General features: G+C 39.2%; 1 protein-coding gene across 1 annotated transcript in view; it reads right to left on the bottom strand.

Annotated features, from left to right (window-relative positions):
* The window catches only part of LOC141289315 (retinoic acid receptor beta-like), a 169,158-nt gene that overhangs the window by 39,381 nt on the left and 113,401 nt on the right, over positions 1-16,376 (bottom strand). The window contains exon 4 of the mRNA XM_073821436.1: positions 10,427-10,587. Coding sequence (XP_073677537.1) covers positions 10,427-10,587 — 161 coding nt within the window. The remainder of the gene's footprint in view (positions 1-10,426; positions 10,588-16,376) is intronic.

The following is a 16,376-nucleotide window of genomic DNA, read 5'->3' on the forward strand; positions in this document are numbered from 1 at the left end:
AGCTAAAATATCTAAAAAATTCTTAAATCAAATCATGTTTTCAGTCAAAATTAGTCAAAATTAAGTCAGTTTTTGCTTAGAACAAGCAAAATAATCTGCCAATGGGGTAAGCAAAAAAATCTTATTTCAAAAAGAAAACTGGATTATTTTTCTTACCCCATTGTCAGATTATTTAGCTTGTTTCAAGCAAAAACACACTTAATTTTGAGTAGTTTTTATTAGTCTAGAAAATCCTTCTTGATTTAAGAATTTTTAGATATTTTGGCTGGAAACAAGACAAAAAACCTAAGTAAGAAAAGCATTTTTTGCAGTGTTTAGCTTTTATCAATCAAAAAAATGACAGAAAAAAGGGCTTCTACAAATACATATACACTGCTGTTCATTAGTTTGGGATGAGTAAGATTTACTCATCTTACAGCATTTATTTGATAAAAAAACAGTAAAATTGTAAAATATTATTGCAATTTAAAATATTTTTTTTCTATTTTAATATATTATAAAATATAATTTATTACTGTGATGCAAAGCTGAATTTTCAGCATCATTACTCAGTCTTCAGTGTCACATGAAATCATTCTAATATGTTATATTCTATTATCAATGTTGGAAACTAGGGGTGTGACGAGATCTCGTGGCACGAGATCTCGCGAGACTCCGATGTGTCCCGCGAGATCTGACTGGTCTCGCGAGAACGTGATGATATCATGGCAAAACATTTTGCAATGTTTACATTAGGGCTGCATGACTAATAGTTATAAAAATATCACGATCTCTATTCAAACACCCATGCGATCTTATTCATGAATGACTGTGATTTCATTGTCTGTTACAACTGTTTCACGCGCTCCACTGACGCTTACCATGTGAACGTTATTGAAGACATTCGAATCTGCATTCTTACTGCTGTGGTTTCAGAAAGCAACACAAACAGTCTTTTTAACCACATAATCATCATCATGTCTTTGTTACAGACATTTAAATAACATAAGTACTGGGATAAAAGCTTATAGTTTGGATATACACACTTATTGTCTACAGTAGCGATCAAAAACGAAAGTATAACACGTATGTAGAGTAACGTTTATTCTCTTCACCAGGAGAGGGCGACAACTGCACGTTTAAAAAAGTATTTGTCATTGAATTAAACATTCAAGAGATTCCAATAGTGAAAGTCTTTATTAATTGAGACAGGGCTCCTTCATTTTTTTAGTTTTTTTTTTTTTTTCTCAGACTTAAGCAATGAACATTATTTCAGAACCAATAGTAAATTATGTCATTTTGTTTAATTTTCTAATCCTTTTTTTCTTCAGAATCGTGATCTCCAGTTTATAAAAGAAAATTGTTTTTCAGTTTACCCAGAATCATGCAGCATTTTTATTACTGCATATAATTCATTAAAATATAAGTTTAATTTTATAAAGTACAAGTTCATATCAAAATGCACCTACATTTTTTTTTTTTTTTTTTTGCATTTTGTGTTTTTTGTTGAATAAAATACTATTGTCCCCTATATATTTCATCATTGAGGATTTATTTAAAAAAGTTAAATCTCGTCTCGTCTCGTTCTCGTGAGCCCAAAATCTCGTCTCGTCTCGTCTCGTGAGATAAGTGTCTCGTCACACCCCTATTGGAAACAGTTTAATAATTTGCTTAATAATTTCTTAGAACCAGTGACATTTTTCTAGACGTGTAAAAATTATTGTCTTGTTTTCAGAAAAAACAAGTCCAAATTAAGTGTGTTTTTGCTTAAAACAAGCAAAAAATTAACAACGGGGTAGGAAAAATAATCTTGTTTTCTGTTTGAAGTATACTTAACTTATACTTCTAAGTATATTTGAGCTATACTTGTGCTCTGAGAATCCATGCATTTATTGTTATACACTAGGGGCGCTATTGCACTGTATCTTCTGTACAGATTTTCTGAAACACAAGTGAAGAAGAAATCAAAAACTTTTTATTTATGTATTTATTTATTATTTATTAAACCTACCCACCACATTCAAGTGTTTATAAAAAAGAATGCATGAAGCCACAATAATTTTTTTGTTTACAAGCTGATACCCTGTTCTTTCTTTTGATGTTTTGTATGTTCAGATATTCATATAACAAAATATATACAAATTAATACCTAAACAGGGACATAGTAGTATACTTAAAGAATGATGTAAAGTTCATTCTGAGTATACCTGCAGAATAAAACTACTAAACAAGTAGTTTACTGAGACTATACTTCAAAGTGTATTAAAAATGCATTAAAACTTATTTCATTATACTATCAGTATACCTATAAGTAAACTTTTAGTATACTTGCAGTATAAACTGAAAACAGAGATGTAAACTAGTTGTGCACTCAAAGTTTACTACTGTTATACTTAAAGTATATTTAAAAGTATACTTTTATATACTAGAAAGTGGGCCAACTTAGTCCCAAGGAGTATTGAAATAGTACACTTAATAGTGTACTACTCGTACACTGATATTTTAATATTTACTAATATAGGAGGCTAATCTCATGCATTCTTAGATTCTCCTTCATGCCTACCAAACAGTAGTAAACTTTAAGTTTATTTTATTAAGTATACTTAAGTAAAGTTCAGGTATTTGTTGCTGCATGTGTTATAGTCACATTTTATATGTTTTAGAGTGAAGTTTTTATCAGTTATGTTCTATTTGAGGTTGATGAATGATCAGCGAGCGCTTGGATGTCCTGCCCGATGTATGATCACATAGACCAGCCATTAATGATCTGTCTGTCACTTACTGTGTGACTTCGCTACTTGTGAATTTTTAACATTTTTTTTGTGCAACTAAGCAATTAATAACATTTTAGTTGACTATTAAGGGGCAGCCATATCTTATATATGTAATTTCTAGATTGCCCACTTTACCAGACCAGCTGGCCTACTTCATCTTGTGCATGATCTCAAAATCTTTTTTGGTTTATATCTTCCAAATAAAAGGTTATATGAACGGTTATATTCACCTGCAGTGTCTCGCCTTAAATGCCAAAAAATAAAGAACTTTTCCATGATATTCTAATTTTTTGACATGCACCATATACCCTGCAGTTAGGATGCCAACTGGAAGTTCTCTGGAATCAATCTTATAGCTGTCAAGGATGCAGTCTGTTCTGCATCTCTTTCCTCAGGAAATAAGTTCATTGTCAGAGAAGACTGTCAGTCAGAGGCTTGGGATTTATTCAACTTTTATTTAGTTCCATGTTCCAAAAATGGATAGTGATTTTCTTCCCATTCTTATTCCTATGCCATGTTAGGCTTAAGGCTAAAGTGCTCATTGACCTTTACCTGGAGGTCTAACTCTACTGGAACTGAAGCGCATTTTAGAGAAGTCTCATTTTTGACTCCTGCATGGACTTCCCTTGCATTTCTGCATGGCTCTATAAAGTCAGTGTAGCTGCGTCTTGTTCTATGAGCTCGCAGTAACTGTATTACTGAATTCTGTGAATTATGTACGGTTGCCAGAGTTTTTTGTCTGCATAAAAAAAGAAAAAGGCTGAATGCCAAGCCACTGTGGCGTTTATTTATCATAATTTGGCCACCATTACTGTTTGACTTTGTTTTTATATGCTCTCAACATACCAGACTAAAGTAGCATATATCTATTATAACTATCCATATGCATGCTTAGACCTGCCTGAATTCAGTTACCTTCATAACCAGCATTTTTATTCTTGAACCAGCGGTATTTGCTCTGTGTATCTCTTCACCTGACTGTACAACCAACTCCAGTCTCAGTCCTGAAGCTCTGTTATATTTCACCACTGACCTTTTTTATCAGATCCCTGATGACAGCAGTTCGGCTTCAGCATTGCTCATCATATCATAAATATATCACACACTAGGGGTGTGTGGTAAAGCCAATATCTGTATCTGTAGCAATGGGAACATTATCTGCATCTGTATTCAAACCATATTCAAACCAAAACTGTTTGTGATGTAAATATTCCATTCATAGTTTCCACATAGCAAATATGCTTTGTATAATTCATAAAATTATATACATTTTTTTATTACACATTTTTTGCAAATACTTTATATTTAAAACAATAATACAGAATGGTAAATAAAAGGAAAAAAGTTATTCAGTAGAGTACATAGAGTATTGGTGTGAGGGACAAGTGGGATGTGTCTCTACCACTTTTGCCAAATCACACAGAAAAAGCATCTGCAATCCCTCATACTTCATAACTTAAAGGGGTCCTATTATGCTTTTTCACTTTTTGAATTTTAGCGCATGTTTGGTGCGCATGTTTGGGCATAAAAACATCTACAACGTTACAAATCTCAAAGTCCACTCCAAAGGGTGATATTTGGTTTTATTTAGTTTTTCCGGATGCTATGATGTCACAATGCGGTTCATCAGAATATCTTTCAAATAAATCCCGCCTACAGAAATTCGTTGGCGGGTGGGGAGGGACAAGGTGGGGGATTAGCCTAATTTTAGCGATGTAGCATGGACAGCCACATCTGGGATGCTCCAGCGAGCCGCAGGGCGTCTGGTATAAATGCAAACATTGACTAAAGTGGCCGCAAACTGCTCCGGACGGCGTGCTGGAGCCGCGCCATTGAAGTGTGCGGTATAGAGGGTCAAAACATATGCGGAGCCGCGGCTGATGTAAACACAAGCATTGACTAGAGTGACGATCATCGGTGGCTGCATCGGAGCCGCGCCGTAGACCTGTGCAGTGTGTGGTAAGAGATTTATTCATCATACAGTGTAGATAGCTTTACTAGCCTTATGCTGGAGCTGGTTTCAAGCATGTAAATAATTAAATAAATTAGCACAATAATAATGATATCATGTATCAGCGATCTCACAGGCTGACAATAGGACCAACACTATTATAGCGTATTATTTACTCACCCTCCATGCATCCTAGGTGTATATGACTTCCTTCTTTCAGACGAATGCAATCAGAGATATATTAAAAATGATCCTGGCACTCCCAAGCTTTAAAACGGCATAGACTGGTGTTTCTCTCCATCAGTCTAAAACAATTCCAATACAGTGCATCCATCCATAATAAAAAGTGGGGGTCAATAAAAGCCTCCTGTAGCGATCCAATGTGTTTTGTAAAAGAAAATATCCATATTTAAAAAATAAGAATCACTTAAATCTAGCTTGCTCTAACAGTTGTACACAGAACTTGCTGCTTTGGGAAGGGGCGTGGCAGGAATGAAACACAGTTTAAGCTGTTCGCCAATCGCAACGCAGTGGGAATGCTAACCAATCACAACACATTTAGTTTTTCGGAAGGCGGGCCTTCATCAAACCCGAAACTAATCGAGCCATTTATTCCAGCCTGGGGAGAAAGCTATTGTAATAATGTAAATTATGTGAAAAATAATGCATTTTTCGAACCACCAAGCATGAGAGCAAGTTCTAATGCACCCCCAAAACAAAATAAATACTTTGTAAAAGAGCATAATAGGACCCCTTTAAATCATTGTTGATGCCTGTCACTTAAAAAATTTCCATGCAATGCTGAAAGGATTTTGAGAATGCCTCTATAACTCATTTCCAACTCAAAATAAAACCCAATTAAAGTGTCTCTGTCCAACATATAACAGAAGTAACAGGTTTATGAGAATGCCAGAAAGTATAACAAATTATTTTGTGCACACAATTTACTTGAAATGAGGAAACAAATTAGTGGAAATATTTAACAGTAAACAGAAAGAAAATATTTCAAAACAATCCTAAATTGATATTTAATTATAAGAATCACAGATAAAAAAGTACTGGAATTCTAGCACAAAAAGTCAACAACAAAAGCCACATCAACATTCAGAACAAGAGACAGCTTGTTATTAAAAGATGAGTGTTTGTGTATGTGAACACAAACCATGATTACCCACAATTAGGGCTGACTTCTAATAGTCGAGGATTCGACGATTCGATTCGGAGACGGCTGATTCGACTATGAACCTCATAGTCGAATAGTAGGAAAGTGTTATGTAACCAATGAGAAGCAGCACACTACAGGCCTGTAACGTCCGGACCGCATTTGTTAGCATTTACGGATTTATTGGCTCACAATGGCTTCTAAAAAATCATCAAAAGTGTGGGAGTATTTCGAGAAGGTTAAAGATGACCCAAAGAAAGTTAAGTGCAAGTTGTGTCAGCAGCTTCTTTCATATCACACGACGACAACCAACATGGCGTATCATTTGAAACGGTTACACCCGCAGTGTCATGACGACAGCTCAGGCAGCACGTCTGCATCAGCGGCGGCCCCGAGATTAACGCAAAAAAAAATTGATTTGAGACCACCACTTTCAGAGAAGAGAAAAAAGGAAATTACTGAAAAGATTGCGGAGTTTGTGGCACTTGATATGAGGCCTGTGCGCATTGTTGAGGGTGAGGGATTTAAAGAACTCTTGCGCACACTTGAGCCAGGCTACACCGTCCTTACAAGAGCTACAGTGATGGATGTCGTGCACACAAAATATCTATCGATACGGTCAGACATTTACATGGCTATACAGGACTGTGAAGCTGTCAGTTTCACAACTGATATCTGGACCTCACTTCAGATGGAGGCTTATCTCACAGTCACGTCACATTTCATCACCGGAGACTGGCGACTGGAGAGTTTCGTTTTAGAAACAAAAAAAATGGAGGACAGTCACACAGCTGATCACATTGCACGAGAACTGACAGAGATCATTTGTGAGTGGGACATTCCAAGTAGCAAGATCGTTTCTGTGGTTCATGATAACGCAGCAAACATGGTTGCGTGCACCAACCAGTTGGTCCAGCAGCCCCGCTGGGGAAAGATGAAAGGAGTGCGCTGCGCGGGCCACACATTACAACTCTGCATAAACAGCGCTCTGAAGCAGGACCCCATTTGCCGCACCGTTGCTGCAGCAAGGCGCTTGGTTTCTCATTTTAAAAAAAGCGCAAAGGCCACCACAGCACTACAAGATCAACAGAAACAACAGAATGTGCCCCAGCATAAACTGGTGCAGGATGTTGTTACCTGTTGGAACTCTGTTTATTTGATGCTCGATCGCTTGATAGAACAGAAGGGGCCAGTTTCAGCCGTGCTCACAGATGAGAGTGTAAGCAAACGGTCCGATCGTGACCTGGAGCTATCCACATCACAGTGGCGCACAGCAGAGGACATTGTCGCTGTTCTTAAACCGATGATCACTCTGACAGAGCTTTTGTCCCAAGAAAATAATGCATCCCTGTCTGCCACTGTCCCCATGCTTATGAATATTAAAAAAAGACATTTGGTGGTGCATGAGGACGACAGTCGAACCACAAAGATCATCAAGACTACGCTGTCCAATGAGATGGACAGGCGATGGGAGCTTAAAGGGCCAGGACTGGAAATAAGTGTTTACATCAGTGCGGCGGTGCTTGACCCGCGCTTCAAGAAGCTCTCCTTTCTCTCCGATGACCAAAGAGATGAGGCATATTCAGTGGTGGCAGAACTAGCTGAAAGTCTAACTGACAGGTCTTGCCAGGAGGAAAGTGACACGGTGCATCCTGGGCCTACTGCCCCAAAACAGGACGCTGTAATGGCTATGCTGCTGGCCAGTGATGAAGATGAGGAGGAACAAGATGAGACGAGCGAGATGAAGGTCTATTTGAAGGACTTCACTAAATGCAACCGAGGCCCCCTGGAATGGTGGAAGAAAAACGAGGATAGATATCCCAAGTTGTCAAGAGTTGCTAAGAGATTTCACAGCATCCCCTCCACTTCCACGCCATCAGAGAGGATTTTTTCAAAGGCGGGTTTCATTGCCAATAAATCAAGGAGCGCCCTTTTCCCGACCAACGTGAACAAGCTGGTTTTCCTTGCACACAACTTCAGAAGAATCAGACAACCACAGGTGCAGTAGCCTAGAACACGTTTCATATGTGAAGAAGTGATTTTTTTTCTTTTTCTTTTGGGACAATGTGAACTTAAGCTGAAGGCTGCGCGCGAAGCGCAGCAACGAAGACATCCTTTCCTTTTTCTTTTTTTTTGCTGCATTTGCACTTTCTGAAGCCTATTCGATTATGACTTATATTAGGCCTATATTTATTTTCGTTGTTGTGTAATTGTTTTTATTTATTCAGGCAGGTTTATTGTATTTTGAAAAATGTTTATGACATTTTGAATTTGGACTAGTGCCAGGCTGTTGCGCTAAGTTTAATTTTATTTATTTATTTTATCCCGATTCCCGAGTGTGAACTGTGAATTAAAAGCCAAGAAATAGGTTCATAAGTGAGAGATAAAGGCATGTTTTGGCACGTTGTTGTTTTTGAAGCCAATTTGTTCCTATTTTAACTTTTCTGATGTTTGATATATGTGTGATATGTTTTGTTCATCTGGCTTTAAATGAATAAAAGGTATTTGTTACACTCCATGTTTTTCTTTTAGTTTTTTTTAACTGTTTTGTTTGAAATGGAAAAAATCTAGCTGCTATCTAAAAAAAAAAAAAAAGGTTCGACTATCAGTCGACTACGGCAAAATCGAACGAATCAGATTCGACTATGAAAATCCTTAGTCGAAAACAGCCCTACCCACAATCCTCAAACTCCCGTTCAGAGCTCTGTTAATGGAGCAGTCACGTCAATCTGAGCCACCTCACACTGAACCAGTGCTATATTTACACACACTGCTGTTGCCAGCTATCTCCACATGGAGCATACACTCGCTGTCAATAAAATCATAATAAAATCTCATCTGGAGCGGCTGTCGTTCAGACAACACTCCCCTATGTCTAGTGTTTACATGTCAGTGTCTTTACAGAGCTTTCTGAGACAGGATCTGCATGTCAGCCTAAATTACAATATAGAGTTCTCATAACTGTAAAGAGAGATTAATGACGTTTTTTTAAATAATGTGATAAATCAGTGAACTGGGGAAAAATAACTCATGACATTTATCTTTCAAAACAATATTTTGGAATTTGGTATATTACAGGGTAGAAGATTGTAGAAAACACTGACATCAACAGTTATTTGAAAACATTTCTGTTACTTCACTTTGCTATATGTGTTCAACAAAATTAACAATGAATCTGAACATTTGTAAATGTTATGCATATTCCTATTTTTCTTTGTGCTATTAGGTAAAGAACCTCTGCACTTCACATCAAAAGCACTATTGCTATTATGAGACCTTCCTAGTGAAAATAAATGTACTAAAATGCATTTGAAATACATTTATTTTATGCTAAGTATACTACAAATATATTTGCATATGCACTTAAGGGGAGGCAAAAAATGCAGTTTTTTATGCACCTATTAAGTTTGAGATTTTGGACTTTTTGGTTTTTCATAAAGTGTTTTTTAGACAATTAAAAAAAAAACATAAAAAAAACACTTTTATAGCACTTTGTCTATTTGTGTCAATAGATTTAAATTACAATGCATATTTTTAAAGGCCGTTTTCTCAAAATGAGTTTTTTCGTCTACACTGAGCCATAAATCTCCACTTTAGTAACACTTACACACACCAAACTTTACTTTTTATTACTGTCTATATCCTGAAGGTTTTTACCGAGGGATTTGTTCATGTATAATTTGCTTGATTTTTTACATTTTATTCCCCAAAAATGATAAGTTTCCTGTCTGTAATTTTTTCTGAATTATGTTGTGACGAAATGAGATACCCAAATATGTCAAAAAAGACTTCATCCAGTGTTTAAATTTTTGTACTAGAAATGTATGCAAATTAGCGCATATTTCATTAAATGCCTCATTTGCATATTTAAACCTAACATTTTAGAATACTTGTAATACAAAAAAATGTTTTCAATTATCAATGTAATCAATCAACTGGGTAAGTAAGGTGATAGCTATTAGATAATTTTTTTACCCAATTTACCTGCAGTGTCTCGCCTTAATAAAAATACCTTGCAATTGTATTTTTAGTGTACTAAACTTGTATACTTAAAGTCTACTAAATTGAAACAACTAATTTTGTATCCTAATGCACTTTAATTGTGCGGAAGTAGTGCTGAAGTCCAATTAAAGATATACTGAAGTATATTTGATAATATGCTAAAGTGAAACTACTGCAAGCATACTTTAGGTACGCTTTAAATATATAAAGTCCAATATTATTCAAACATTATACAATCCTCATCAATAGTGACATTAAAACACATTTTAGGCTTAATATTAAGAAATGTGCATTGTGCACAAGTATACTCCAAATAAAGACTAATAATCATTTTTATATCAGTAAGTCTCAAGCGATATGTCAGTAAATATGTTAATAGATTTAAACTATACTTAGAATGAAATAAATATATTTTTATTATATATTACATTTTTACAAGGACTCTGTATGCTTATCACCTCCCCTTGACCCTGATTCTAAAACTGATGTGAATTTAGCACTGCAAACACTTCCTGGAGTACTCTGTATGAGTTCTTTAAAGCAGGGAGAGTGACTTACTGTGGTGTACTTGCCCAGCTGGCAGAGTGAGGGAAAGGTCTCTTGGTGAGCTTTCCGTATCTTTTCAATGATGGTCTCTTGTTCTGCTGTCAGCTCATAACTTTCAGCTAAATCCTGCTTTGGAATCTCCTTTTTCTTCTTATTCCTGTCATTCCGGACAGCTGAGAATGCAAAACAAAATAAAGAGAGGTCACTCATAGTTTCTGGTCTGTTTACATTTAACTGATGTTCAAAGTAACTATATATAAATACAGTATCTCACAAAAGTGAGTACACCTCTCACATTTCAGCAACCATTTTAGTATATCTTCTCAAGGGACAATACTGTAGAAATGAAACTTGGATATATTTTAGAGTAGTCAATGTGCAGCTTGTATAGCAGTATAGATTTACTGTCCTCTGAAAATAACTCAACATACAGCCATTATTGTCAAAATAGCTGGCAACAAAAGTGAGTACACTATAAGTGATAACAGCAGTATGTTGTTTAACCATGCAAAGCCACATGTCCTATTCATCGTGTTTATGTTTTTGTCTGCTTGACAGGACCATACAAAGATGTGTATCTTGTATTAGACCAGTTAAAATTAGGTGCTTTAACTACAATTCTCTCAATCTGACCACTGGATATTCAACATGCATCTCATGGCAAAGAACTCTCTGAGGATTTGAGAATTAGAATTGTTGCTCTCCACAAAGATGGCCAAGGCTATTAGAGGTTCAGTAACACCCTGAAAGTACATTATAGTGGTCAGGGTCATACAGAGGTTTTCTGAGATGGGTTCCATTCGGAACAGGCCTTGCAAGGGTCGATCAACAAAGTTAAGCACTCGTTCTGTGCGTCAGGTGCAGAACCTTTTTTCAGAACCTGAAAAAAAAAGATGCCATACGCTGCACTCTGCAAGCCGGTTTGTATGGGCGTCATACCAGATGGAAGCCTCATCTGAAGCTGGCTCACAAGAAAGCCCCCAAACAGTTGAACAGTTGCTGAAGACAACCTGTCCAAGAGCATGAATTACTCAAACCATGTCCTGTGGTCTGATGAGACTATAACATAAACTTGTTTGGCTCAGATGGTGTCCAGCATGTGTGGCGATGCCCTGGTGAAGAGTACCAAGAAAATTGTGTCTTGCCTACAATCAAGCATGGTGGTGGTAGCATTGTGGTCTGGGGATGCATAAGTGCTGCTGGTACTGGGGAGCTGTAGTCCATTGAGGGAAACATGGATTCCATTATGTACTGTACATTCTGAAGCAGAACATCTCCAAACACACCACCAAGATGACAGCTGCCTTTCTGAGGAGGTGGAAGGTGAAGGTGATGGGGTGGCCAAATATGTCTCCAGACCTGAACCCTATTGAGCACCTGTGGGACATTCTCAAGCGTAAGGTGGAGAAGCACCATGCGTCTAACATCCAGAAGCTCCGTGAGGAGAGGAAGAGGATCCCAGCAACAACCTGTGCAGCTCTGGTCAATTCCATACCCAGGATGATTAAGGCAGTGCCAGATAACAATAGTGCTAACACAATGTATTGACACTTTAGACAAGATCACTTAGGGTGTACTCACTTTTGTTGGCAGGTATTTTGACAATAATGGCTGTATGTTGAGTAATTATCAGGGGACAATAAATCTATACTGCTATACAAGCTGCACATTGACTACTCTAAAATATATCCAAGTTTAATTTCTATAGTATTGTCCCTTGAGAAGATATACTAAAATTGGTTGCTGAAATGTGAGGGATGTACTCAGTTTTGTGACAAACTTTACATACGGATCTATTCATAATTATTAAACAGAGAAAAACACAAGTTAAAAACACAATTAAAACATTCTGAATTGAAAATAAAAAATAAAAATATAATATTAAAAAAAAAAACATTCTGAATTTGTCGAATGTGGTGAACTGAAGACAGCTCAGCATGACCAGTGAACAGTTCCTCTGTCAGAGTGTGGATGTGTATATAAACACCACTGACCATTGCTACCTCCTATAAAAACACGGTTCTTCAGCGAGTGTCCATTATAATACACTTGCCAGACGTGCGACCATACCAAAATGTGCTCATGCAAAAAGCTATTAGAGCATGCACATAAACGTTTTGTTTATTTGCATACTATAAACAATGGACTCGCGCGTGTCTAATAATGTACGACTCCTGTATGTCACTGTAATTGTCTTTACCTCCATTACAATCGTCATTCATCAAAACTTGGATAAGATACTGGTTTCCCTTATTTAGGCTCCACAGACTGCACTCTTAAAAATAAAGATCCTTCATGATGCTACAGAAGACATTTTTTGTCTAAATGGTTCCATAAAGAACCTTTAACATCTAAATAACCTTCCTGTTTCACGAAAGGTTCTTCGTGGTGAAAGAAGGTTCCTCAGATTATATATAACGTAAGAAAGAGATGGTTCTTTAAAGAACTTTTGACTGAATGGTTCATTGTAGAACCAAAAATGGTTCTTTTATGGCTGCTATCACTCTAAAGAATCTTTTAAAGCACCTTTATTTTTAAGAGTTAAGTCCTGACTTCATATTTCTAATTATTAGAGATATGTTTGTTCCCACCAATCGCTGCACAAGTTAAGGTTGCGTATGATAATGAGAGCATGTTATCGCTACACTGTAAAATCCAGTAGTTTACCTTACGTAGATTTAGTTAGTTATCTTTACTTAGTTGCTATACTTAATAGGTTTTATTAAGTTACAGCTACTTTCAAGGCATGTAAAACAATTTGCTTACTGCTTTGAGCAACGCTTACTTAAAATATTCAAGTAGCCACAAAGGAACCAACAACATTAATAAACCAGTGAGGGCAGCACTGCACTAATATGTTGGTAATGTGCAAAATAACCACAGAAGAAGAAGAAGAAAAGAAACGTTTTTGAGGTGGGGCAATTCTTAATAGACTTTTCACTCGTTTCCTCCATGTCTGCAGGTATCTTTCTTTCACTAGTTTCCCAAAGTCATCTTGAATGTTGAACTTTCAATACAGCTGAAATATTTGAGAGAACATCACATAAGCTGACTTTATAAATTGATGTTGATTTAAAAAAAAGATTAAAAAAAATTAATCTTACCATTATAGTGATTAGTGTTCCCATTGGTTGGGCACTTGGAACTTTGTTTATTTTATTATAACTTAACCTTATTATAATCTATCTATCAATCATTAGCTGCATTTTACATATTTATTGTTGATCCTTTACCATTTTTTATGTTCTTTATAAACACCTTGAGAAGCTTTTAATTGGGTTGATACAGTTCTTTAATATTTGCAGTAATATGCTGGAGTCACACACAGACTTTAACATTGAGCATGTGAATCACAACAATGGTTACAATTCAATTTTGTTTTCAATTGTAACAATAACCATTTTATTTGCTTTTTTTGTTGTGCTACTACTGACACAAGACAGCAAATACAATTGACAAATAAAAACAACAACAGTAAAACAAAACAATTGCATAATTTATTCAATGAGTAATTGCATAATTTATTCAATAATTTAACAATGAGTAGCAAGACTAACTCTTAAGTAAACCATACTGACTAAACATTTGTCAGTACAACATACTTTCCCTTCCAGGAACGTCAAGCTGCGTCGAGACGCTTTGGGAACGCCTCCAGCATGACCACGCTCTGAATCAAGTGTGTAATCAGTCCAATGGAATCGTGTGACGTCACAGGCGTGATGACGTCACTGACCAGGAAGCTTAAAAGCATGCTCGGTGAGAACAGCTCTAGCTTTTCTGCTATTCAGCAAGCGCGTCCTGTTACTCTCCGTTTTTCGTGCACAATTGCACACATTTCATTTAGAGAGTAATAGTTTGTCTGTGTGTTACAATGTCTGTGAAGAGTAAACTTTATAAGCAGCAACATCACAGGCCGTATGTTCCTCCTTGCCCTCGTTTTATTACGGGTAAGGATACACACGGCTTGTGTGTTGTCTGTATGGGAGCTGGGCATGCAGCATCAGCCCTTGAGGGGGCTGGTTGCTTGCATTGTGAGCACATGCCTTTGTGTGTGCTCCGCTCCCAGAAGGCTCTCTTCGAGAAGGGAGCCTTCACCAGCGTTCCTCGCGGGTCTGGTCCCGCTTCCACCGAGGCGGAGCAGCGATTGCACTCGTGGGGATCGCAATTGGATCTGGTAGCGGGTATGGAGATGGGCGTGTCCCTATCTTCTGCCTCACCTGCCAGATCCACCGCCCGCTTGCTGGGGTTGGAAGCCCGCTCTGCGGTTTCTTCCCCCCGGGGAGAGGGTGCGGCGCTCCTCTTATCTTCCTCCAAAGAGGTGGATGTAGAGGGAGCCGATGAGGATTCACCCCCTCAATCTCCCCAATATGAGGAGCTTTTAGAGGTGGTCACTCGTGCTGTTGCCACATTAAATCTTGAGTGGCCAGCCGAGAGAAAGCAAGTTGGATGAGCGCTTTCTCCGGTCTCGACCACCACCTCTGCGCCGAAGCCTTCCTTTTTTCTCTGAAGGTGTCGAGGTCATGGGGAAAGCCTTACTCCTCGCAACTCTACAGCCCCTCCGCTGTTCACTACGTTAATGTGGCAGGGCTGTCTGAGCACACGTACAAGGCAATGCCCCGGGTGGAACAGACGCTTGCGAGCTATCTGTCCCCCGAAGAGGCATCGTCTTTTAGGCTCCGGCGCTGCCCTCCAGAGCTTTAAAAACAACTTAGGCTCTGGTGGGCAAAGGGTATGCGGCGGCAGGTCAGGCTGGTGCGTGTCTGCACACCATGGGGGTGTTACAGGCGTACCAAGCCGACCTGCTCAAAGAGCTGGATGAAGGCGAGGGGGCTCGGCCTGAAGACATTGCCGAGCTCCGTAGAACCGCTGATTTGTCTCTCCGTGCCACCAAGGAGACCGCCCGCACCATCGGCAGGTCTATGGCAGCCATGGTGGCCGCGGAGAGACACCTTTGGTTGACCCTGTCCAGCATTAAAGAGAAGGACAGGGTCTTCGTTATGGACGCCCCGCTCGTGCCTTCGGGTCTGTTCGGCGCCGCCGTTGATTCAGTCGTCGACAGACACCAGGAGGCACGTCAAGCGGTGGTATTTCAGCGGTTCTTGCCTCGCCGTTCTCCAGCTCAGGGGGCTGCTGGATCTCAGCAGCTCCTCATATAGGGAGGCCAGAAACAGAGCATCGCCTCCCGTACACCCCCCGCTGGTAGGGATTGTGGGTCTAGGCGGCACTCTGGGCCGGGCCCTTCTAAGCCCAAAACTGACCTGAGGGTGGTCTTGCAGGCTAAGAAGGGCTTGGCTAAAAGGCCCTGATGGTCGTGGCCCAGGGCCAATGAGGACAGCCCCCTCTGGTGAAGAGCGGTTAACACCTCATCATACGGTGCCCGTCTCTCCTCAGTGTCCTCAGGGGATCGTCTCGCCAACCCTGCCACCCTTGGTGCTTCAGGGAGCAGCGGTCCCCAGCGAGCATACTTCTCGTCTACCGCCCGTCATCGTAGCGGTACCGGGAAGCTCGCGACCTCTACGGAGGTCCCCTCGACAGCTGGTTGGGTGCTTTCCTGCCGGTCCGCCGCTTCAGGACCCCATGCAAGCTGTTTCAGGCTCTGAAACACTTTCTTCCAGACCTAAGAGACCGCCATGTGTTGGTGCGCACCGACAACACAGCGGTGGTCTGTAACGCTGCGGGTTGGTCCACGCCCTTGACCTTTACTAGGTTCTACGGCCTAGATCTTCGAGCCTCTCCTGGCTCTTTCGTTCTCTTGCCCTAATTCAGGCAGGGACGTTTTTCTCAGTATGGTGGCGTGGGCATCTCGTTCCCAAAGCGTCTTGATGCAGCTGGACGTTCCTGGAAGGGAACGTCTCTAGGTTACGTATGTAACCCTAGTTCCCTGAAGGGAACGAGACGCTGCGTCTCGAGGCCATACTTCCGGCATCCCTGCAGCGCTTGCTTCATCATAAAGCTAGCACTG

The sequence above is a fragment of the Garra rufa genome, chromosome 17 (assembly GCF_049309525.1).
Source record: "Garra rufa chromosome 17, GarRuf1.0, whole genome shotgun sequence".
Classification (NCBI taxonomy): domain Eukaryota; kingdom Metazoa; phylum Chordata; class Actinopteri; order Cypriniformes; family Cyprinidae; genus Garra; species Garra rufa.